Source organism: Diceros bicornis, chromosome 23 (assembly GCF_020826845.1).
Source record: "Diceros bicornis minor isolate mBicDic1 chromosome 23, mDicBic1.mat.cur, whole genome shotgun sequence".
Lineage (NCBI taxonomy): Eukaryota > Metazoa > Chordata > Mammalia > Perissodactyla > Rhinocerotidae > Diceros > Diceros bicornis.
In genome coordinates this window covers 33573385-33600045 of record NC_080762.1, presented here as the reverse complement: position 1 = coordinate 33600045, position 26661 = coordinate 33573385, and the positions used below count along the sequence as shown (strand labels likewise).

Here is a 26661-nt window from a genome sequence, read left to right as displayed (position 1 = left end):
ACCATTCCCAGAGGATTCTAAGTTCCCAGAGGACCAGAGTCACGAGATATTTTGTTATATTCCAATGGCCATTTGCACTATATTTCACACAGATGGGAGAGGAAGAAGATAAGGATGCAACCAAAAAAGGATCGTTTTCTCCAATTGCATCCCAACAGCCTTTCTCCGCAGGAAAAGACCCCCTTGGGATGTGAGTCTCCTGACCCACCTGCCCTGAGATTGCATGTGTGTGAGAGTGAGCCAGGCAAGCTGGGATCTGAAGCAGGTGGAGCCCCCACCCTTGGGCATCTCTTGAGTCAAATGGACTTCTTTCCACTGAGCAGCAGAGTATCCATTCAGTCCCTGCCTGACAGGATATAGACTGACAGCAAAAATCATGCACCCCTGAAAATATGGCCAAAAACTTTGTAAATTCATTCCTAATGCAACTTTTCAGCCCAGGGACTTCACGGCTACAAGCGGAGAGTAAAAAAGGATTCATTTTTCTCTTGCACACTTTCAGACCCCCAAAGTATGTATCTCAACTACTGAAAAAGTCTTTGCAAAATTTTTGTATAGCTTCCAATGACAGAAATACTCCAAATTAAATAGGCTTAAATAAAATTTCAAAACCAATAAATGGTTTGAAATTCTCCATCTTCATATGAACACTCTAGTAAATGTAAGAGAAGTTATACAATACTCTTGATACATTAATAAAAATATTAACGTTTTGGTGCACATCAAAAAATACAAAAAGAATTCACCAAAATTCAGCAGAAGACCATGAAGTCAGGTAGATCAGGGTTGGAGCCACTTACTGTGTGACAACCCTTCCAGAGATCAATTTCCTCCTTATAACTCATATAGTGAGGCTTAGATGAAATATTACATGAAAAACTCTTAGCACAGTGCCGAGAACAGTAAATGCTCAATAAAGAATAAGTATTATTTCATAACATCCACACTTTGTGGCAATTTTTGGCAATTGATTTCCCCAGCATACTAGTTTTACTTTGGTAGTGATTTGTAACGCATTTCATTACAAACATCTCCCTATGCGGTATTTCTCTCCTTTCTACCCCAAACTCATTTTAATTTGCTCTATTACTTTTTAGCCTCTCAAATCTACTGTAGTATGGCCAAAATACTTATTATGGTAAGTTCTTTATTGCTAAGTCAGCAGATGGGGACCTTAGAGCAACACAGACCGGACACTCTGAGAGGAGTTCGGCCTTCCTGTTTCTCTGTTCAAAACTCTAACAGTTCAAAAGATGTGTTAGGATGAAAAGCACAGTAAAAAAAAAATACCCAAAGACATTTCAAGTATGGTTGATGTGCTGCCAAGAGCTCTGAATGGCAGAATCACTGAGAACAAAGCATTTGTTTTACTTTTAGAATTCTATTAAATTGAGTATTTCATTTGTAGAGATTAAAGGGCTAGCTGCTGATTGGAATCACATTACAAGTTCCATTTTCCTCCTCCAAACTCAGACACAAAGAATAATCTGGCTCTACCTCTCTCCCTTCCCCACAGTGAGGCATGCTCTGGTATCACACACATCCTCTAAGTTAGGTCTAGGCATAGCAAAGCCTTTCAAGGCTTCCCCGTGGAGGCGGACAAAATAAAATACTTGGGCGCACAGAACTTAGACTCTAAAATGAGTGCAGCGAGGAATTTGACTTAGCTGACTTTAATAAAGGAGGGACACAGCCCGGCTCTACTTCTAAGCAGCTTTCTTGAAAAGTGCCATATAGACCATGTTTGTGACTCCATAGGTAACCCTCTTAAGGGCAGCTCATGCTGTTCTCCCAGAACAGCACATGATTGGCATATCAAAAGAGGAACTGTAGCATATGTTATTGTGCATATTTTTCAAAATGGCTATTGATATCAATTTAGATTTGTTTTGTTTTGGTTTTGGTGGGGTTTTTTTGGTGAGGAAGATTGTCCCTGAGTTAACACCTGTTGCCAATCTTCCTCTTTTTGCTTGAGGAAGATTGTGCCTGAGCTAATCTGTGCCCTTCTTCCTCTACTTTGTATGCAGGATGTCGCCACAGCGTGGCTTGATGAGCAGTGTGTAGGTCCGCGCCCAGGATCCGAACCTGCAAACCCCGGACCACCAAAGTGGAGCGTATGAACTTAACCACTATGTCACCAGGCCAGCCCCTACATTTGTTTTTTTCCTCCCTTTAATGACTTGAACCAGAGCTGCAGACATCCTCAGGTACCTCAGCTCTGAAAGCAATGTGAAATGGGTAATTTGCAACCACTGGGACTTGCAGTTTGTCAATCTCACTCATATTTGCACAGACCAAAGTAATCCTCTTATTCCATTATGGACAGTCAGAAATCATCCAATTTGCAGAATTAACCATCTGAGTCTACTCTAAATTTTATAATAGTCATGTACATATTTGGAATTACTCAAATTCCAACAGAATAAGAGGGGCCATTTTTGTATCATTGGCCGCTTCAGCCTTCCCTGAAGCAATAAGCCACACGCACTCACGAGGTAAATGCCAACTTTCTATATGGGGAACTCAGGGTGACACCCTTACAAAGCAAACGAAGGTGTCTTCACTGCTCAAAAGTACTGTCAGCTTCAGAGAAATGCATCAATATCATTTCTATCATTTCAACTGAGAGACCGGCCTCCATGATGCCAACAGCAGCACTAACATATTTACAACCTTCCAGTAAGTTGGAATGAGTGTAGAGAGAAGCAATCAACAGTATTTTATCAGTTTATGTTGAGTCAAGACTCTTTGCAAGAATTTTCTTCTTCGACTCCCCTACACTCCATTCCACTTCCATCATAGACAACTGAATTTTTGCTTTTGTCGTGTCCATTTTGGAGCTCGCCATAATGAAGCTTCTTTGTTGACTTTATGCTATGTGGCAATTCTTCAAAGATGTTGCCAGATTTCCCAATTGAGCTTTATTTAAACAGCTGAAGGTGATCAAATTACCGAGGAAAACGTGGAAACAAAGACATACAATTGATTTGCCTCCAAAGGCGCTGACTGAAATAAGCAAAGGATTGCATTAAACCGTGATCGGATTAAGTGGGAATGACTGCGCCTTATACTAAACTTTTTAATTGGATTCTAGAGTCACTGTTACACGAAGTGCATGACCTTCTTTATATTCTGGCAGAGTTACTGCCTGGCCACTGGGTAAACCTCTTCAGCAGAGAGATCTACTTTATGTTTCATTTTCAGGCTCCCATGGAGTCCAGCAGAGATAGCTGATGAGGAGGATTCCTTACTGTGAGGGGCTCACAGACTAAGACAATCTGCTAGGAAATTAGGCTAAGGCACCCTTGGAAATGTAATAGTTTCATACTAATAAGTGGATTTGTGTTTGCTCCTTGTGGTTTTCTCCATCCGATTTGGCGATTTTAGTAGTTCCCAAAAAGTCTTTGGTTTTACATAAACATTGCCTCTGCCTAGAAGTATTTCTCCTGCATCTTATGGGTTTCATCTAACATGCTATGACACAGATGGCACCATAGAGCAAGGGATGGCCTCGGCACAGAGTTTACTATCACATGGTGATTTCAAGATGGAAAGACAGCAGTATAAACAATAGGCAAACAATAACAACCAAAAAGTAAGTTAAAAACTGTAATGTGTCAGTAAGATGTGGCAAAGTCAACCACATTACAGGGATTGTATAATACCTTCATAACAACCCATGACACAAGTTGAAATACAGGTAAATCCAGACCTGCCACCACACTGCTTCTGAATTTATATCCTTACCCCCATGGGCCATGGTGATTTCTCCCTGCTCCCTCCTCTGAGCTCCTATTCACTACCTCTCCCACTCATTTGGCACTTCTAGTTCTGTCTCACGGTGTGGTGAATGGCATATCTGCTACAACCTCCTAAATTCCTTGTCTTATAACAATCTCTATTTACTGTCTAGCACAAGATTTTACAGAGAAAAGAGGCTCACTTGCATGTGATTAACAGTTGCAATAAACTTTCATTCATCTTAAATCCAAATGACCAAAAATTTTAAAAACTGGCAAACCTTTCTACACAAATGAAAGACACTTGCTAAGTAAGCAAATTTATGTGAGAGATTTTTAAATTCCCAGATTATAATTAACAATGGTCATTCCCAAATTCTGTGAGATTCCAAGTCAAAGAAATAAATTATATGCTATTGTTTTAGTGTTATGTACATGAATACAATGCATTTATTTTTTATCAAGTTATAATTCAGGCATGGCATATGTGATATTTAGGCAAACTAGAATAATAAATTAATTTTATCCTCAACCATTTATTTGGAACTATTACAATCTCATTGAAGAAGTGAGGAGGAGTAGCACTTTAAACCCCCATAGAAATAACTTCTACAAATCAATAATAAATACAATATCTCTGCAATAGAAAAATAAGAAAAGGATGTAAACAATGCACAAATTGCTGAGAACCTTTTAAAGATTTAGTCTCATGAGTAATAACCTATACGAATTAAGGCAGCTATCAGATGTCATTTTTGCCTTTCAAATTGACAAAGATTTTTTAAATGACAATAAATCTCAATGAAGATAAGGTGAAATAAATGAGCATTCTTATATATTACTGGTAAGAGGGTAAACTGGCATTATTTATCAAGAGTCTTAAGAATATTCAAACCTTAAATCTAGTAATTCCACTTCTAGGAATACCTTATGAAAATAATCACAGGTAAATATCAGTCTATATGCAAGAATGCTTATCAGCATAATTTCTTATATTTAATTGTAAATAATCAAATAAGAACCAACAATAGAAGCATTACTTAATTATGGTATACCCACGTGAAAAAATATTATGCAGTCATTCAACTGTTTGACTCTAATGACATAAAAAATACTATTGGGGAGCTGGCCCTTTGGTGTAGTGGGTAAGTTCAGCATGCTCTGCTTTGGCAGTCTGGGTTCGCGGTGTTGGATCCTGGGCGCAGACCTACACCATTCATCAGCCATGCTGTGGTGGCGACCACATACAAAATAGAGGAAGATTGGCACAGATGTTAGCTCAGGGCAAATCTTCCTCAACAACAACAAAAAATACTATTGATAAAGTGGAAATTTATCTCTCTTTAAATTAACACGTATCGTACATGTGCAGTGGGAGGTAAAACATAAAAATGTCAACAGTGGATATCTAGAAAATAGATTAAAGATGTTCTATATCTTTAATGCATTATCTTAACTTTTTCTATAATAAACATGTATTATTATAGAAACATTTATAATCAGAAAAATATTCTTTAAAAAAAACACTAATGAGGCAAATTTCAGGTACTCCTACTTCATATTGAAATGATTTCTGAATTTCTTCTTCAAGGTTTCTTCTTTGTGAATAATATTAAATTACAAAAGAGAAAGCGCTACTAAACTTCTTTTCCCATAGGTTCAACTTCTCAGGCACGTCATTTATAATTTCTAAATATCCCAATGTCCATATGCTCTGAGTGCCTATTCATTTCTCTTACTTTCTGATCTATTTTCCACTCTCCCTACCTTACAGAATTATGTCTCTGCAGGCTTTCCTGCGAAGTATATGACTTTATGTTTCCTTCTTTGGAGACTATAACTTAAATTATTACTTCTAATTGAAAAAAAAGAAACTCTTGCCATGTAGTTTCTTAAAACAATTTAGTTTCATGTGAGTTATAGATGGCATATTTGTTATGGTTTAAACAGAGTAAACCCTACTTTGGGGCCACATGTCTTATTCCAAGGAACTTCATTTTTTATGCTCAGAAATTCATTCTATAGCTAGCTACTAAAGTTTTAGGTGTATCTGTGAATCTTCCAGGTCTAAGTTCCAAATTCTATTGATCTTTCGGCTTTTCTGTTTCTTATTTTCTTGAGGTGGGGGGCTGGGGGATGCTGGTGTTTAAAGGTTAGATCTGAACAAATTAAATGCAAAATGCGCTGCCTTTTTCACCAAAGGCATAAATTAAATCTGTCAGTCTCCTGTCCCATAATCAGAACCCCTAATTGTAGCCCACGTCTAGAAAAAAAAAGTCAAATATAAAGAAAGAAAAAGTGATGCTAATATCAACAAAGTTTTTCTCTTAAAATTTTCAAGCAATTGAAAACAAAAGGCACACACATTATTCTGGCCCCCCTTTTCCATCTCCTTCCATTCTTTCCCACTTCCCCACCGTCAATGTCCATCCCCCTCAACTTCACTGTCATTTATTAAGCTGAGGTTTTTCAAACGTATGTTCCCTTTAGAACCCTCCCAATACCTAAGATAACTAGTAATGGAGGAACCCATCATCTACCACCTTATATGTGGTTGAAGCTTTGTTCCCACAGGAACAGCTTTCCCACCTAGTTCTTCTGACTCTTACAAAGCTGATTCTTAAACCCTAAAAATATCCTCTGGCAGAGACGCGAAATAAGCACACCTCCTATTTTCAACTCCACAAACTCCAGGAACAGAAAAGGTACCGGTAATCTTAAGAAATAATCTTCCTCCAACACTGGGAAATCTGAATCCCATACTCAAGGCCGTGGGGTCCCCAAATTCCCCCACAGGGCCTCGTGTGGGGAGACCCAAAAGGCCAAACCTCATGCACTGTTGGAAGCTCTGCCTTTTCTGCAAAACACAAAGGCACTGACATTTCTGCAGATAACAGAAAAGTAGAAACTCAGAGGTTGAACTCCCGAGGAAAAGATGTAGCAAAAATGATGGCGTGATGTGATGTTTTCAAATGCTCAAATCTTCATTTGTTTAACTTAAATATTTTAAAATATGTCCTATAGCATTTATTCTTGATTAAACCTCTTCTAGACAGTTAATCATTAATGGTTTCTTTACAGCTGCTGTGCAAACAATTCATTCATACCTATGACATATCAAACCTCACAGACATGTTCTTTAATTGGATTAATTTATTTCTAATCTCCTTAAGCCCTTACTACTGTAATGCTTGACTAAATATACATTAAACTCTATTATTTAAACGGCTAAAATAAATTTGAGATGTATTTTATGAACAAAAATTCACAATTCAACAAATCTTCTGCCATTATTATTATTATTATTATGTGCTTCAGTATTCAGACATTATTTAAAATTGCCTGGGAGATAAATTGTGTTTAAACAAAATAAGTTCTGAATTGTTGTTAGAGATTTTGGATTGCCCACCAAAATGCCAAAATTTTCATTGTCTCTATATTTGGAGTCAGAGAGCTTGTATAATACTCTATAGAATATAGAGTTATCAATAGAGTCCATTACCAAAGACAGAATAGGCAGCTGCCTGCTTTTATGATTTGTAGGGCTTGAGAAGTTTCCAGGGCCCCCATGAAGATGTCTCAATAATGGTCTACTGAGGGCCAGCCCTGTGGCTTAGCAGTTAAGTGCGCACGCTCCGCTGCCGGCGGCCCGGGTTCGGATCCCGGGCACGCACCGATGCACCGCTTCTCCAGCCATGCTGAGGCCGCGTCCCACATACAGCAACTAGAAGGATGTGCAACTATGACATACAACTATCTACTGGGGCTTTGGGGGGAAAAAATAAATAAATAAAATCTTTAAAATAAATAAATAAATAAATTATGGTCTACTGATACTTAAAATCTACCACTAGATATTTATTTCTTTGGCTTTAAACAGATGGCCCAGAAAGAGATGATAGAGTAAACCTGATCTGTTATCTTTCATTGATTCAGTTTCTCAGTTCCTTTCCCTAGAGCAGTGGTTCTCAAACTTCAGCGTGCGTCAGAAGAGTTTATTAACACACAGCTGGCTGGGCTCCACCTCTCAGAGTTTCTCATTTGTAGGTCTAGGGTGGAGCCCATCAATTTACATTTTTAACAAGTTCCTGGGTAGGGCTGAGGCTGCCAGTCAGGGAACCACACTCTGAGACCTAGAGCAGTTGTTATCTGGGATGAAAAAAACTAAAGGCATCAGGTGAAAGGGGACCAAAGAGAAGATGGAGAACCACTGAAAAGGGAGGGAACAATTCAAGCTTCACACTCCCCCAAGGCCTGACCTCCCTGCATATCTTTCACCCAACTACTCCCTGACTGCTTGCTTCCTCTTAGCCTCCTTTTGGGCACCTCCTGTCCCTGAAGACTCCATCACACTGGAGAGCCACCGGGCTTGGTATTCAGGCTGCTTCTCTTCTCCAATAACACCCACTCTCCAGCGAGCTCCTCCACTCTGCTGGCTTTAAATGCCATACGCTGATGATCCCCATTGTCCAGCCCAGAACTCCCCACTCCAGACACCCAGACCCAACCGCCTACCAGACATTCCCACTCTAGTGAATGACAGGCATCTCAAACCAAAGATGCCCACACAGAACCCGTGATTGCTGCCTCTGCCTACAGATCCACTCCTTCCCACTATTCACTCAAGTGGCTCAGGCTAAAAATCTAGGTGCTGTTCTTGACTCCTCCCATTTTTTCACAACTCATATCAATTCATCGGTAAACCCCATCCATCTACCTTCAAAAGATATCCTGAATCTGATGCTCCACCACCACCTCCCTCTTTCAAGCCACCATCTTCCCTCACACAGATGATTAAAATCATTTCCCAACTGGTGTCCTTGCCTCTACCATCCACCCTCTCCAAAGCCTATTCTCCACACCAGCCTGAATGATCTTTTCAGAGCTTAAATTAGCTCGTGCCATGCCTTTGCTCAAAACTCTCCAAGGGCTTCTGAAAGCCCTCAAGACCCATGATCTGACTCTGACTATTCCAGCATCATCTCTTTCTGCTCTTCCCCTCCCTTTCTCTGCTCCAGCCACAGTGACCTTCTCCATTCATCAACATGCCAGCTGGTTTCCACCTCAGGGCCTTTGCACTTGCTTCCACTGATGGGAATGCTCTCCTTGCAGGTCTCAGTATGGCTGCCTCCCTCCTTTCATTCAGGAGTCTTCAGAGAGGCCTTCCCTAGCCACTTGCATCTCTTTGTCCTGCTTAATTTTTTCTCTTTCATTTCCTAACATTATACCACATATTTATTTGTTTAAAAGTATGGTTTCTTCCCACTAAAATTTATACCCCATGGGGGTAGGGACTTTGTCTGTCTTGGTCACAGCATAGTCCTACCACAGGGCCTGGCACTGGGGAAATACTGAGTGAATGCAAGAACCATCCCCAGTTTGCCATAGAGAGGACTACACTCTACAACATTTCTTACCATCCACTTAATTACAGCAACAGAAACTAAGCCGATTCTAACAATAGAAATTTGTTTATAATGAAGGTCCTATTGAGTCAACTGAGAAGAGACACAAATAGAAAGGAGATTATAATGTAAAACGCCATGCAGCATCTCAAAATATTTTCCCCTGGTTTTCAATTAGCCCTCACAATAAAATGCTACCCTGCCCTTTGCTATTTCTCTAATTGCTCTAATTGCAGGAATGAAATTGACACCCACCCTGCCCTCCTCTTTGTGGGCTCCGTCCTTCCAGCATTCCTGAGCTATAACCCTGCAGGGGTCCATTACCCAAATCCAGCACAACAAATACTTCACTTTGGCGGGGCTATAGTAAGATTTCAACAGCTAATAGAAATGCTGTGACTTCCAACACTATTAGTCTCTTAACAGCTTATAAAAATTAAAACGAAAAGCCTTGTGTTGCATTTGGTTAGTGCTGCAAAAAAAAAAAACCTGCTTTTTTCCTGTCGTATATTTGGACAGCAATATCAATTAATGGGAGTGTTGAAAGAAGTAAATCTCATGGGTTCTTACCTTCAGCCACCAGAACACACTATAGTTGTCACAAGCACAGAGAGGAAAATGAATGACTGAGAGCAGCAGCAAGCCACAAACCCCTAAAAATGCTCAGAACCAAGGATTCTATGTTTGTAATGGTTTTCAGTAGGAGGAGGCAAGAGACAGCACATTCTCAGATTGCATTAGCAGAGAATGTTGCTGTTCTCAGAGAGATGTAAAAAGTGGCAAGGGACTTGGGTTTAAAAGTACAAACACAAGATAGAATCCCACCTTAATGGGTACCATTACGACATCCAGTTCAATATAACGAGGCTATTTCCACGATCTGGCCAGCAGCCCACGTTAGCACGGCTTTACTGATGTGGATACAACAAATTCTGTTTGAACAAGAAATCCCCAGGAAAAGAAAAAGATCCTTTCACAGGCTCTATCTATTTAGCAATCAATCAAAGTAAAAATATCCTTCTAGGAAAGACAGCAGCTCCCATTTGAATCCTGGTAAAATATTAGGGGTTCTAAATAAAATAATGTCTATGGTGATGCTTATGGATTGCTGTTTTGTGAAACTGTCATAACTGTTGATGCTTAAACTGGTGAAGGGAGATGGAGTCGGGCCAAGGGAGTGACCATATTGCACGGCAGCGGACTAAGTTCTGAGTACACCCAACATGTAAAGCAATTGAGTCACTTTGTGGAGACCTCATATTGAACAAGAGAGTAAACTATTCATAGACCTTTGCAAAATCTCTGCAAAGGTCATATTACTTCCTAAATATTGGGTGGAATCATATGAAATTGACAATATTGGACTGTCTTAATGTATAATTAATTTCATATGGTTCACCCTAGTAAAATATTACCTACTTGAAGACAACAGGCCAAAGAGGAAATAGGATGGGCACTGGAGTCCTGGCCTTGAATTGGTATGCCCACTCATTAGCTGTGTTGTATTGACTAAGTCACTTGGCCTCTCTGAGCCTCTGGCACAAAGTAGCAGCCCCTCAAATGTCTTCTTACTCCCCAATCTTTCTAAGTATAGCAACAAACAGAGCACCTTCCACCCTTCCTTCATCGTGGAGCTGACAGTCATCTTCCAGTCTCTCCAGGGCAAGGCAGCAATGCCTGGGAATTACCCCTTACAAAAGAAAAGTAAAAAACACTACAAAAACCTAAAATAATTAGCAACATTTTAAAAAATGTAGTAAGTCTGCAAAGACTATTTTGAATCTAGGGTGATTCTTCAATTTAAAAATTTGCTGAGATCATAATTCTAATAGAAGTCAACCCCAAACGTATTCAAAAATCCCATTCAAAGCAGAGAAAACTCAGCTCAACATCATTCAGACACAACTGCTCTCTCTCTGGCTGGGGTAATGAGATACCCAGGGCCCACTCTGGGCAACATCCTCCTGAGAGTTCAAGTTGGACTTCTTAGCCTGCAACCAGTTGTTTTCCTGCCAATCATGATCTCCCTCACCACACACACAGACACACACCCCTCCCCAGAGGCCCAGCTCCTTCTACCGCCTCCATTCACTCGCCACCATTTAACCAGAGGCGAGTCTGACCACACCTGCAACTTTATTCCCCAGAGGTGACCGGAACAGTGCCAAGACCCTTCGGGCTCTCTACTTTCTAATTGTGATGGAAGTGCTTCCCTCCAGGAAGGAATCTCAGTCATCAGCAAGCCTATGGGGAAATCAAGCTAGGATACAGTGTGGACGTGGGCTTATTTCTTTTTCCTGGAGTTAGCCTTATTCATTTTGATGTTCCTAGAACTTGGCACAGTGCCTGACACAGGATAGGTGCTCAACAAATCATTGATGAGTATTTTAAAACCTACTAGTCCTAACTTACTGAAGGAGGATCTAACAAGCCTTTCCAGATGTATCAGAATGATCAGTGATTTCTCATTCTCGGGCAACCTTCTGCCTTCCTAAGACTCATGCTCTCGCTCCTTCAGCCCAAAGACTCACAGACATTGATTTTGTGTTTATTGGTAGGCCAAAAATTATTGTATTCAATTTCACTTACAAAACCACCCTAATAATTCACGTTTACTAGATGTTTCTTTGTGTCAGGCACAGTGGCAAGAACCTCACAAGTTATCTCATTTAATGTTCACAACGATTCTGTAAAGTAGATATTATTATTACCTGCACTTTACAGATTTCGGAAAAAAATAGATATTGAAGTTAAACAATTTGCCGCAGTCACAGAGCCAGTGAGTGGCAGCAGCAGGATTTGAACAGGCGATAGACCCCTAGCCCAAGCTCTTAACTACTAGGCTATGTTGCAAAATAAAATGTAGTGATACCTTATTTCATAACACATTTTTCAAATATCTTGTAATGCATCCCTATGTTTATCAGGCTTTGAAACATCGCACTAAAAAGCCTAGGCTGCATCATATTCTAATGGCAGTAGGATTATGATGTCAAACGCGGCACTGGGGAGGCCTTCTGGTCCTGCAAATCTGGAACCAGCCGTGTATGTGGCTACTTTCTACCTCCTTCTCCTCCAGTCTGCTAGTGTTCAGGTATACCTCACATTTGCTTCCTACAAATAATTTTTAAAATATAACCATTAAATATTGTTATCACTGTGTATTCATTTCAGTAAGTTTTTACGTTCAATTCAGAATACTGACATCCTTTAAAACTTTAAAAACTGTGTTCTATGCCTAGATGCTAAAAAACATATATTTATTACTCAAGTCAGGTGAATATGGTGAAGATATACCAGCACTAATTTGGGAAAGATAAGAGCCTTAGGGAAAATAGTATCCAGTGCTGATGGAACATGCTCAATTCCAACAGAAAGTTCAAGGTAAAGGAGATACAGAAGGAAAGAAAACCCAGCTTAGACGAGAGCAGCGAGACAAGAACTGTTGAATCTATTCGGAAGAGTGATACTAACTGTGTTACAAGGGATACTTATGGAAAAAGAACAATGTGACAAATGCATATAAGTCGCTTGCCCATCTCAAAAGACCCTACCTCTGCTTCCAACCCTTAAAATTCTGCTTCTTCCCCAATAGCTTCACCCCCACTTCAAGCTCCTTTGAATTCTGCTCCCTCAGCAGACAGCACAAGTGCACCATATCATTTCAAACGGTGCTAATCTGAGTTCTTAAATATTTAAATAGAACTCTTCTACTTTGCCAGCTAAACTATAAACTACTCGAGAGATGCCAAGACTTCCGCTTCATGTATTCAGGCAATAAATCATTGTAACCTGCCACACTTTGTGAAACACTAGCGATACCCAGTCCATGTGGAATGAAGGGAATATACAAGAGGCCCCACTGAACACCATCAAAAACGCCAGTGTTGCATGTTTTATTCCCTTTAAATTATAATTACTGACACTGGCAGGGTTGACAAAACACTGGTTCCAACTCAATTAACCTTAGACAGTTGATAAAAGCTTAGTTTCTTAGAACCTTCTTTTTCCCTAGGACAGTAACCTACAGAAAGCACCTTCCATCTCACCTGGCACAAAGAGGGCACTGGGTAAACACTGGCTTACCTCCCTCCAGGCAGAAATCTCAGCCGCCCATAGAGTATACAATGACAGCAGTGAAAAACAGGGGAGCTGTACGGGACTGCAGACACCACCACACACAAAGAGCACAATGCTTGGAGGTAGATGTGTTGAGGGACTGGTGAAGGAGGAGAAAACAAACACTTAAATTTGTGGCTTTGAGGATCTAGAAATTCAAGGTACAGAGGGAACTATTCAGCCCCTTTCAAAGTATTTCAGTTGACATCATATAATTGGCAAGAGCTAATAACAACCGTCAAGATATTTTGGACATGTGCTTTCTGCCAGATACTGTGCTATATATACATTATCTCATTTAATCCTCCTTGAGCCTTAAAAGGTGGATCCACAGTCCCCATTTCACAGAGGGGAAAAGAGAAAGTCAAGGGGCAGAGTGACCTGCTCAGTCTTATAGCTGTTATGCAGCAGAGCCATGATCTGAACCCAGATCTGTCTCACAGCAAAGCCCATGCCTTTCCCTCGCAGGTTGCTTCGAATGATACTGTGGGTTTTTATAAAAACAAAATCACGATCCTACTATCATATAACTTCCTGGAGTAAAAGTCACAGATGGTAAACAGATGGGCCAGATTCAGCCAGACTCCAAAGGTTGTGAATGTCCTACAAAAGTCAGCTCCCCTCTCAGCCCCATTGGCCCTGGCATCACCATGGGTCACCTCTCTCCACTGCCAGCTCCCTGGACCTTGGAATCCTGAGGCAGCGGAAGGGAAGTAGGGGTAAGTTACTCCCAGACAAGGCAGAATGTCAAATTCCTCCACTGATAGGCACTCAGGTATTTCCAGGTTTCATCTAAACTCCAACCAATCCTTTTTGTGTGATGGCTTAAGCACAGAAACCAGCCCTTCAACCCAAATGAATTTTCTTTCACTATCTGCTCATCTAGAAAGATGTCACAAGCCAATGAGAACAGAGAACAGAGAGGGAAGCATTGGATAAGCGGAAAACAGTAGCAGCCTTTTACTAAACTATCAAGATATGCATAAACCCCCCCACCCCCCCCAACACACATCTTGTACCAAACATAACAGTGTTCGCCACATGAATAGACTAAGTCAGAAGACAAAACATGCTTTTCTGGAGCTCAAGTAAAGCCTCATTTGAATTTGTCCATCCATTCACAATAACATGTATGAATCCCTGCCTTCAAATAAGGTAAGGATCCATGTTTTCCATGATGTGACTCAAAGATCAGAACACTTTCCCCGCCAACGGCCAGGCTAACAGAAAGCCAGAGAAGAGAGGTCAGGCTGGTCATTTAGCACACACCAAGTGGCCTCCACCCCAGAACTAAAGGGGACGTCTTGTGCCCTTCAGGTCAGAGCCACAACAAAGGAAAGAGTGGAGGCCCGAGAGGCCTGGGGAGGGGGAAGCAGCCCGATAGGGGCATTGCCAAAGGGCCAGAGGATGACACACCTACCCAGAGCATGCTGGGAAGCTCTCCATCCCCAGCCCCTGAACAGAGTCTGCAGGGGACAACCTTCCTGACATTCTCCCTCAAAAACAGAGAAGAGCCAATGCTCCCTCACCCCAACACACACACACACACACACACACACCATCTAGGAAATACCCCGCTGCCACAGGAGGTAATTTGTGCCTCGTCTGATAAAAAGGATGACATGGCTTGCCGATCCACTGACATTTGGTTTAACAGTTTTGTTTAACAAGAACATAAAATATTAAATCTGGTTGCAGAAATGAAATAATTAGTAATAGCAATAATATATCTGTGTAATCTAGACGCAAGCAATTCAGTAAAAAAAAACTAAGATGTTTGCAAGCCACATTTTTCCTTACAAAATGAAAACGTCCTTAGTGAGACATGAGGAAAAAAATGAGATATTCCTCACTGAATGTCACTGAGGAGATAGCACGGCCACATTTAAACCACTAAATTGTTAATATCTGTACATACTTGTGAAGCAGCAATATAGAGGCAGCTTTTAATCTTTCATCATGAGTCAGATGAAAGTCTATCCTGAACTTGGGTGGGCTGAACACTACAGGCCTTGTTCATTTAAATCCATCCCTCTCTCCCAGATATTTTCTCCCCACAACCATCCCTGACTCCCACCGCCACACAGAGAACCTCAGGATACAGCAGGAGTAGACACCCCAGGCTTTACTCCTGGCTTCACCACTTACTCACATATCTGATCTCAGTTTCCTCATCTAGAAGATGAGGAGTGTGATCTCTGCCCCAACCACCATGCAGAGCTGTCAAAGGAGCCAATTAGGTAATGAACGTGGTGGCACTTTGAAAGAAATATGTATTCAGCATTTGGGAAAAAAATACAAAGTTTGAGCGTAAATGATGAATTCAAAACTAAAACAGATCATTTTGATTAAAAATGATAAGTGAAAAGTATGTAAAGAATAAGATTATTTAAGTGAGTGCTGGTATTCTGTACCTTAAAATTAAGTCTCTCAGCTCTTTCTTTCAATAAAGTGTTTTGGTGGTTATAAAACTACTATTAATTACTATTAATAGTGTTGGTTGTTATAAATTACTATTAATACATATGTGTCTTCAACTTGTTTCTATAATCATTCAGTGACATGTAAGATCATTTGAAAAGGACAACTGGGGGTTTGATGTTCAATATTATCATAATAAAGATGAAACATAATTGAGGATCAAATCTAATTTATGGGTATACATTAGCGCATGATTATTATTTTTAATGATCAAAAAAATTAAACCTATGCAACAAATGCTCCACAGATCCGAGGCATGAGAGTAAATTATTTTATATTTTGCTGTAGCTTGCAAAGTCAAAAGGCGCTTCATTTGACATTATTTATAATATAAAAGAGTGGTTTTGCTAACCAAAAAAAAAGAAATCTATTCCTATAACTATACATATTATTGATCACGTTTTCAAAAAGCATTTTCTAAAATGTCTTAGTAGAATAATAATATGACTGCACCTTAAAATTCATAATTTTTTAAAATTTAAATAACCAAATTAACTCAGAACTATTAATACACTTGAAAGAGCAAACTAATATGAGCATATTTTAATGTTTGCTGCTTTATGGTAAGGATGCATAAGATTTTATATTCACAGAATGTGTTAACATTTAAAAGTCCTTTTCAATTGTGAGAACTATAACGGTTTTATGCAAAGAAGAACAAACATGTGACCTGCAATAATTACAATGTAGAGACCCTTGTTTTTCTTTTACATGAAGGAAGTATTGGCATTTGCCAATATGCCGATTAACGGCATTTGCCCTAACTTTTCTACAAATTCAAAAGGGTTATTTAGTAGATAGCAAGTTTCATATAGATCACTAATGTAAATTGTCTCTATTTGTTCTGTTTTTTGTAACACTGAAATAGAAATTTTAACACAGAAAATTACTTCCTTCTATGGGTTCAGTGAATCACTATAAAGCAAGTAGATTTTCCACTAAAACAATGTTCCATCTGAAACTTAGGAAATAAACAAGCAGAGAACCTTCTTTACCAGGAAAAAATTGTTGAAGATATTAAATCTGTCTGATTCCAAAATTACCAAATCACTCTTGAAATCTCTCTCTTACATTCCAGGCAAATATCAGAATTGCATTAACTTACAATTCTCATTAGAAGTCTAGTTTAAAATACACTAACATTTACAACCATATCCTACAGACGTCCTCGCACAAAATATCATCTATCAATCAGCCTAATTGAGTTCATACAACAACAAGTACTTGATGAATTTCAGTGGCAGATTGTTTTTCATGGCATCAGTAAACTAGATCGCACGTATATTTTTGCAACCTTCTACACACAGTAATTTTGAACACTTTAAATGTGCCATCATAAATGGTACAGTGACTACGTAGGAAAATGCTATTTAAGGATGAAGTCTCATGTCTGTAGTTTACTTTGAAATGACTCAGTAGAGAAAAAAGTGCATATACAAATAGACATCCATATAGGTAGAGACATAAAGCAAACATGGCATATATTATAGATGATGTGTGTGTGGATATTCATTGGACTATTCTTTCAACATTTTTGTATGTTTGAAAATTTTATGTTTTAAAATATTTTAAAATGGGATTTTTACACCTCATTGGTTTATCCTTAAAAGTAGGTTTTAAAAATTTTCTTTCTAAAACATATGAAGTTTAAAAACATAAACAGAATCAAGACTCTTCATTTTCTTAGAAATTATTTTTTATAGTTTACTGGGTATTCTACATTTTTAATTTTCTTCACGTTAAGTACTGTTTTCCATCTGAACTGGCTGTGAATAACTAATATTACCAATTAAACTCAAGAAAATATGAAATCAAGAAAATTACTTAGGTTTTACACAGTATGCTTTCCTTTTACTCTTCATATTTTTCCGGACTTTTCCCAACATTCACTGTTACTAGACACTAGCTCCATTCACCTGTCCTCTCGAAAATAACCAGGGAGCTGGGCCTGTCATACTTAACACTTATTTCAAGGCCTATTGGCACTCAAAATTTGCAAAAATTTTTTTTAGTGGAACATAAAGCGAACAAGGTATCGTCTTACAGAAAATCATGAATGGGTTAGTTTTTTGGTTTGGGCTTTTTTTGCGTGGCTTTTTTGGAGTTTTAATGAAGAGCTATAGAAGCTTCAGGCAACATCAAGGACCCAGAGAAAAACTAAGAGAATTTTAAAAATTTAATCATAGTGTCTTCTCACTCTCCTCTACAGATTTTCAGAACACCAACATTTTGTATGGGGGTCATACAAAAGTCAGCAAAAGCACCTGTCATACACCACTGCCACTAAAATTCCTATATGCACTATTGCAACTGCTTCTTAAAACAAGGTAACTGACTATTTCTATTCATCACTGCTTTTGTTAGATAATAATGACTTATTTTTCTAGGCATATTTTAATTTCAACAATAAATTTATCATTAGGAAATTGGATAAATAAGCTTCTTATGAATGTAGCTTCCCCCAAAATGCCACACTTTCATTTGACCAATGCTTATTTTAAATTCTCTCTACTTTCATGACATGAAAATCCCTTCAAAACGTATGCTATTAAAATGTCTAAATTTGGAAAACATCTGGCTTGTCAAATTATTTGGCGGGCTTGTGGTTTTAAGGACATTGTTTGAGGTGGTGTATTTGGAAAGAGTTCACTTATCACTCTCAGGCTTCATAGAGAACTAGCCCCGAAAACAAATGTATGTGGGAGTTCAGTGCTCCCATAGAGAATCAATAGTCATCTATTTAATTTGCTAAGACAATGTAAATTAGTAACTTTCAGCCAGATGTGTGATATACACATCAAACAAACTGCAACCTGTTCATTAAGAAAATCCTGTCAACACACACAGGGCCACTTGATGGCATTTCATCTAAGGCAGTTTCCACATTTGCAGCCATAAAAATTGTCCTAAAAATTTTTATACAAAGAACTGGAGCCGAGACTCATAAAAGGGTCATCAATTTCAGCTTTTCATCTTGTGTGCTTCTGTGTGTTTATTTCTATTTTCATTCAGAGGAATAAAACATTCAGAGAAACGTGTGCCATGCCATTTTTTCCTTCTGTAAGTCATTTATCCTCATTACATCATTTTAATCTGATGTAAAGTTGGTAGCCTCATCCTGCCGCTCTGAAGAAGTGTGTAAAGTGAAGAACGACAGAGTCAACAGAAGAAAGTACACTTATCCACTGGAAAACAAAACAGAATATTTCAAAATGACTCCAAACATAAATTAAGTTTACCCATTGGGAAGTCTAACTTGCATTCTGATCATTTATATGGGTCTGTGTGACTATATAGCCTGCTGTTTGATAAAAAATGATTACTAACCACAGGCACCCACCAGAGAACAGTGTATGTATAATGCTATGATGTCTCAGACATACAAAGCACCTTCTTAAAGAATGTCCATTTCCTTTCCAAGGTAAGCAGACATAATTTTTCACTCTTTAATACTTCTGCCTCACAGAGTGGCTTCTTTTATGAACTATGCTTTGCCATTTTCTCTTATGTTTATTTTAATAATGTGAAAAATGGCATTCATAAAATAGATGGTTTTGTTTCATGATACCTAAAATATTGATATGTTTTCTGCTCTGTATGAAAATCCACAGCCTTCTTGCTAATACAACAACCTAATAGTATTTATTTTAACACCATTTACTCAAATGAAAGAAATAAAAAGATTCTTCTTAATAACCAGCTATTATTCTTGAATACTGAATCCTCATCTAAACCAAATTCATTTTCCAAGTCCATTGAATTAAATTTTCTTATGAAACAGGGCACAGAGTAAACAGTCTTATTGCCAAGCATACCATTTCCAACTACTATATTTTTAATTTGGCAATTTGAAATAAGGTGGAATGAATCTAGTCCTCATCACCTATAGGGTAGTCTGATTCCAATAGCACCCCTTAACCAACTTCCTAATGTCAAAGGAGCAGTTCTACTAAGTTCCCCGGGGTGTCAATGCTTCCAAAGTAAATAACTCCTGAGGTCTCCTAAAAGCACAAGAATTTCAACCTCTATGAAAAAAGAACTGCGCACACAAAAGGGTTCTTCACGAAGGCTTCAACCCTAAGCAATTCGACTTTCGCAAACATTATACAGAACGTGCTTTCCTCACCAGCCACACACCAGGCCACGTGATCAGCCTGCGGGGCCACACCGGCAACCAGAAACGATTGTTATTTCTAGAAAGAATAGCCTCAAATGCGGCCACCGCAGCTGCCCAGCCAGCCGCACCCGCAGGTGGCACCAGGAGGCCGGCTCCTCACCCAGTGATTCGGTCACACAACGCACGGGGCCTGGGCGCCGGCCAAGACTCGCAGCATTAGCTCGGATCCCTTTGCTTTCTGAAGGTTAAAGTCAGACCCTCTTGGTCACTTAAACCCCCTTTGTGGTTCAGGGAAAGAATCACTCTCTCAGAACTCTTAACTTTGATTGGAGACTCTGGTTAAAATTAAGAACTTCAAACCAAGATTTGAAAAAGTGAAACAGATGTCCTGTTTGTTAACCATAAATGGCTCCGTACGTCGGATCCTTTCCACTTTTTTTTTCCCTTTCTGCTGCATTAAGTTTTATTTAATGCAGAGTTCGCTTAAAAGGTTAAAAGAGAGAGAGTAGAAAGCAAATATAGACTATGGATGGAAAAACTCCTAAATCTTTCTACAGAATATAACGAAGGAAGCCTCTTCATAAAGATGAAAGTGCTCAAGCCGCCGCCTCCCAGCGCAGCCAGCACTCGGGGTTAACACCAGCGTCCCCAGTGGACCCCAGACTCGCCTAACCCGACCGTGCGCACCACCTGCACCCTCGTGCAGACCAGCGTCGCCTGGAGTGGCTGAAGGGGTCCCCGGGTTGCACTCACGTGAGAACGTAGTTGACGCTGACGATACAGTGTGGCCTGGACGAGCGGCTGTTGTGCACGATGGTCGCGTAGCTCTGCACCCATACCCAGCCGCCGTGCTTCGCCAGGAACCTGTAGTACTTGGTGGTCACCTGCCCCTTCACCAGCACTGATGGAGAGACAGAAGGCAGCAGGTGTGAACGAGCCCGCTCTGCACCGGCCCCAAATGCAATCCCTGGCGGTGGGAGTGCGGGTCCCCTGTGGGCCCTAATAACCGCGCCCGGCTGGAGGGAGAGACGACCAGCACATTCCAAAACGAATTGATTGTCTTGTTAATTTGCATTGAATCCTCTGGTCCCTCAACATTAACAAAGCGGGAAATGCTTAAATTTGGGGGATTCTGCGATTCTATTTTCTAACTACGGAACGGCAGCCGAACTCCGCCGTTCATGTTCCCCGTCTCGTGAGATTAAGCTCAAAGCAAAACTGTGTCAAAAGCCAAGGGAGTCAACGTGGGTGAGCCTAGAGGTCTAGCTTCGCTTCTCGTTCCCACCTTTAGTGAGGTCTAAGTTGGGGGAAGCATATCAATAAGAGAATAAGACCCTTCCCGGGAGGATTTTGCCCGCAAACTCTCCCTTGGCCTGTGTGAGCTACCCGCGGATGTTAGAGAAACGAGTTGGGGCCCAGGGTTGGAGCGGCCACTAGCAGGCCCTCACACACCACCACCACTCGGCGACGACGGCTCCCACCCGTCCTCGGGCTGTGGACTTAAATCATGCCCCACCCCCGCCCGCCAGGATGCGCAGGGGTTGGCCCAGCGCTGGGCAGTATGGCGCCTTACGCAGGTGGTGAGCGCAGCGCAGGTGGAAGGTGTCGCAGCCGTGCACGTGGTGGTACAGAGTCTTCTCAATCAGGTCCTGAGGTTCGTACCCCGTCAGCTCAGCCACTCTGCGGAGAGCAATCCCCCGGGGATAAGCGCCAAGTGCGGCGGGGCCCCCTACACCCCAGACAGCATCTCAGGCCCGGGTGCCCACCCTCAACTTCACAGGGGCCCATCAGTCGCCTCATCTGTAAAATGGGCTCCCAAGATCGACCACGTGCTCTTGCTCACTGACCAGGGCCACAAATTAGCTAGGGGCACCCCTTTGCCGCCCTGGCCACCCACCTGGAGTCCAGGAAGATGAGCTTCATGTCCAGGCTGGCGCGGAACATGAACATGTTGCTGTGCAGCTTGATCTCCGTGACGGCGCTGGGGGGCAGCGAGTGGCCCACGGCCACCAGGCCCACGTTCTGGTAGCAGCCGTCGAAAGGGGACATGTCCAAACTGTACTGGCGGATCTTCAGGTAGCCGCTGCAGTGAATGACCTGCGGCGGGGCGTAAGGGGGTAAGACTCAGCCACAGCCAGGAAACATCCCAGAAAGGTGGGGAAGAGATTGAAACGTTATGAGACTCTCCTCGGCCACAGATGACATGTGGGCCACTCGCCACACGGAAGAGCACAAAGTTATTTGTGCTCCAAGATGTCTCAAAGGAAGGAATGCACAGCCACACCGAAACTCACCTGGGGACTTGTAAACAATGCAGGGGCCTGGGCCCTCCCAACCCCAACGCATTCGAATCGCGAAGTGGGCCCCTGGAACCTGCATCCTAATCATGTTAAATCTCATTGAACAAGAGAACTACGGATTTCAGGTAAAGCTCTGGTTCATCACCTCTCTGGGGGTCAGATTCTGACGCTCTGAGTGAACTCGACGAATCCACCAAAGTTACCATTTCGGACACTTTACACACCCCTAAGGCCCATTATGGGCCCCAAGTTAAGAGCGCCTGCGGCCAAGCAGTATACCGACCCCGGGAGACTTAGTCTTAAAACACAGCCCCCAGGTGTTCACAAAGTTCAATGACTCTCCTGGTGAGCCCGGCCAGCAGCGCTCTGACGCGTGTGGGGGCGCCCTCTGGGGCAGTCTGGGCAGCAGAAATGTCCCTCCCAAGCCGCACGCGCCTCGAGTCCTGCCCGCTTCGTCTACACCCGGCTAGGTGGCCTACATACCTTGTAGCCGCCGCAGGTGAGGCCCGCATTCCTCTTGGCCAAGACGCACTTCATCCTCAGGAAGAAGGAGCGCTCGATCTCGTACTCTGGGAGAGGGGAGGGAAGAAGGCGCAGGACGTGAGACAGGCGGTGAGGCGCCAACGCTGGCCCTGGCTAAGGGGAAAAGCCACAAACGGACTGCGATGGGCCCGAGTGTCCCAGGCACGTGTCTGCCTTACCCTGGACGAAGTGAGAGTGATAGGGCTGATGCGCCGTGAGCACGGCCGTCATCTCGTCATGATCGGCCGGGTGGATGTATTCGTAAATGCTGTTCCCCGTCAGCTCTACCTGTAAAGAGGAGGGTGTCACCGTCTCCGAGGGGGTGGAACATCCCGTGAAGGGACTGGAAGATGGGGTTAGGGGGTCCACAGGACTGTGGGGACAGGAGCCAGGACTCTAGAGTCGGCCCTGAGTTCTAATTCCAGTTCTGCCCCCTGCTGCCTATTGCAGCCTCTCTAAGCCTCAGTTTCCTTATCTATGAAAAGAAATAATAATAGTAATTATAATCATAGTAGTAGTAGCTCCCTGGGAATGTTCTGGTGAAGACATCGTGACATAAGTATGCAACCACCTCCCTTGGTGTGTGGCTTATTGTAAGGATTCAAAAAGGTAGCCACTGTTTGGTCTGGGGTAGAAGCTGGGGTGGGTAAGGGAAGGAGAGGGAGGGAGACATCCAGACCTCCTGCCAGCTGAGATGTTTCCAGCCCCAGAAATGCACATATAATGCACATATAAAGCTTTGGGAAAGTGCCCCCCCCACTACACCCACCCCCTTCTGCCTCCAGCTCGGGCTGTAAACATTGAAGGCTGGAGGTGTGGGCCACTCACCTACCTGAGAAAGACCCAGGTGGACGGAGGCTGTCTCCGAGATGTACATGATCTTCCCATCTGGTGCCACCACAAAGATGAAGCCATCCAAGGTCTAGGGAGATAGAAACAGAGTTTAATGGAGAGGCCCCTGGGCCATCAGAAGAAGTTGAGGAGGAGGAGAGACAGAAGTTAGAGATGTTCAGGCAGAAGTACAGAGAGATGGAGTCAAGAGGGGCTGGAAGGAAACGGCATAGAAAACCAGGCACAAGAGTCCCCTCTTTCGTACATTCCAAATCTGTAAGCATCTAGGACAGGCAGCACACTGGCAGAGATCCAGAGGAAGTGGTGGACAAGTGGTGGACTGCCCTCCAAGACTCAGGATCTACCAAAATGCACCAAGCAGACACATTTGTAACACACACACACACAAACATTCTGGGGGTGGGGGGAATCACAGCCTGCAATAAGAGGTGGGTTAGGTTCTTAGGTGACGGTAACTGAAAGAACCAGAAGTTTCCCGTGTCAGTTTTGGAGGACTCCATAGTGACAGCATCCTATAACGGGAAGAGTGCTTGCCAGGTTTGGGACAGGAGGCACTGGGCACTGCGGAAGGGCTGGCAGTGTGAAAAGTCTGTAGACAGATGGCAGTGGCCAGCGGTTCCGCAAAGAGTCAGGGAGAGGGGGATTTAGGAGATGAGAGGCTTTCTGGGCAGCGAGGCCATAGAGAAGTGCTAGAGAATGTATGTGTGTGTGTTTACACTGATGCCTCAGACTGACAAGCTCTTCATGAAGGAAAATCATTCACTGTCCCTGTATCTCTGTGAATGAGGCTTTAGTCCAGGTAGTGGAGACATAAGGATGAGTCAGATCCTGTTCTCAAGGAGCTGGAAGTCCAGGAGAGGCCACTGGCTTGAAGACAGGTAAAATGACTACACAGCTGAATAGACAGTGCTGTGGGGGCCCAGAGGCTGAGTGAGCAGAGGCCCAGGGTAGAATCAGAAAAACCTTAGAGATATTTGAGTAGAGCCTTGGAGAGGAAGCTTGATCTGGAGAAGGGAGGAAGGGCATCCCAGGCGGAAGGAATGACATGGCGAAGGCAGGATCTGGGGGGAGGGCAGATCTGATGTAGTCAGGCGTGATGAGTTTGGTGTACCAGAGATGGGGCTGAGAAAGTACACTGGTGCTGGATTTTTGGCGAGTTTGAGATGTCAGTCTGAGGAATTCAGAGTTGCTCCTGTAGACATCAGTTCCAACAGAGGTTTCCAAGCAAGGGAAGAGCATGCTCAGATGTGTTTTTTTCCTGGCGGAATGTGGACAGTGACACACAGGAGGAAAGAGTGGAGAGGAAGAGATCAGAGATGGTCAAGGCTGAACTTTGGTGGTCACAAGGAGGATGGGGAAAGGGGAGAGTCTAATTCAAAGATGGTTCTAGCTGTGGAATTTATGATGGCAGAAAGAGAAGCCAAGACTGACTTCAAGGTTTCAGTAAGGACATTGAGTAGAGGGTAACACTACTAACCAAGATTGAAAATTTAGGGAAGCATGGTGATTGTCCTACGAGTGGAAGTCTGGAGGAGGGAGATAAAATGAATTCTTGTCTTGGAGGTGCTAAACTTCAAGTGTATGCAGATTGCCGTTTGGATGTGTCTAGCTGGAAGCGGGAAATAAAGGTCTGGAGCTCAGGAGGGGTGTCTAGACTGGAGAAACCAGCTGGAGTCTTGCAAATGTGGGGGAAAGAGTTGAGGTGGTGGTGTTGGCTGAAATCACCCAGGAGGCCTTGGGTGATGCTGTGAGAGGAGAAACAGAGCTGGAACCTTGGGGAAATGCCAGCATTTACAGCCAGCCAGTGGTGGGAAAGCCAGAGGAGCAAGCAGAGAGGGAGAAGAATCCAGGAAATTGTGCTACTTTAGAAACCCAGGGAGAGGGAGAATGTAAAGTAAGCAGTGTCACTTCCATCAGGTCTTTGTCCAAATGTTACCTTCTCAGTGAGGCCCTCTGCAACCATCCCCATTTTAAATGGTACCATTCAAACAGCTCTCCTCCTTCCCCTTCAAATTTTTTCCATAGTACCTACACCACCTGTTGTTATTATTATGCAGTGCACCTGTATGGGTTTGCAAGGCTGCTCTCCTTAGAATGCAAACTCCCTGAGGGCGGAGCTTTCTGCCTGGCACACAGTTGGCACTCCTACATTTGTGGAATGAATGAGGTCAGGTAGAATAAGAGATGAGTATTTTATGCTGGATATCAAAATGTGGTGGAGTATGTGCAGCGCACAATGGCTGGGAGAGAGGCCAGACTGCAGGGGTGTGGGTGTGAGGGGGGCCGGGTAAGTGTGGAAATTGAGAGTGTAATTAAATTCTGTGAGAAGATTGGGATAAAGAAGAGGAAAGAGATTGGGCAAGAGCTAGAAGGAGTGAGGAGTTTTTTGGGTTTTGTTCTCTTGTTTATATTGATGATGGAAATTAGCTGGGAATATAGAAATATTGGGGGGGGGTGTCAGTTGTTGAGAGACAACTAATCCAAGGCATCCCTGAGAAGAAGGGAGGGACAGGACCTTTCTAGTTAAATTTGGAGGTATGGAGGCTAAGCTTACGCGCGGCCTTTTTTTGCTCTGTGAAACTAAACTCTTTGGGGCCTATGGGATGGAGGGAGGGATGGGATAGCTGTGGGATGGGGAAGGCCATCCGACGCTGCTCATGCCTGGCCCATGAGGGCGAACTGGCTCAGGTTCCCCCAGCGCGGCTTAGGTTTGAGGCTCCCACATGAGGAGCTCCCAGTGGACTTGAATAATAATAATAAGGGGGTGCAGAGTGGGAGACAAGTGTCAAGCCTAAAAATGCCACCAGGAGTTTTACGATTTTAAATATTTGCTAGGCGACTTAAGCGGGCAGTGGGCAATTTGAAATGGTGTACACCGCAAACAACGCGGTAATGGGCGACTCCACATTGGTTAAACTCGTTGCCGGGGGAGATGTATGCGTGAACGCGAGGGTCTGTACATGGCCTGGGGTGGCCTGGGGTGAGGGCGCGTGGAGAGAGAGGACAGAGAGAGGAACTACGGGGAGGAGATGAAACGAGTTGCAGACGCAGCTGGATCCGGAATGTGTGGGCTTAGAGCACTGACCGGCAATTCTACCAGATTCCCGTTATTTCCTGTGTAAATC

At 42.5% G+C, this 26661-nt stretch overlaps 1 protein-coding gene across 1 annotated transcript in view; it reads right to left on the bottom strand.

Annotated features, from left to right (window-relative positions):
• Positions 1-26661, bottom strand: part of SIM1 (SIM bHLH transcription factor 1) — a 62295-nt gene that overhangs the window by 25706 nt on the left and 9928 nt on the right. Inside the window, exons 3-8 of the mRNA XM_058566854.1 lie at positions 23517-23606; positions 22864-22972; positions 22646-22731; positions 21760-21959; positions 21436-21542; positions 20616-20763 (exon numbers count right to left, since the gene is read on the bottom strand). Of these exons, the coding sequence (XP_058422837.1) occupies positions 20616-20763; positions 21436-21542; positions 21760-21959; positions 22646-22731; positions 22864-22972; positions 23517-23606 (740 nt within the window). The remainder of the gene's footprint in view (positions 1-20615; positions 20764-21435; positions 21543-21759; positions 21960-22645; positions 22732-22863; positions 22973-23516; positions 23607-26661) is intronic.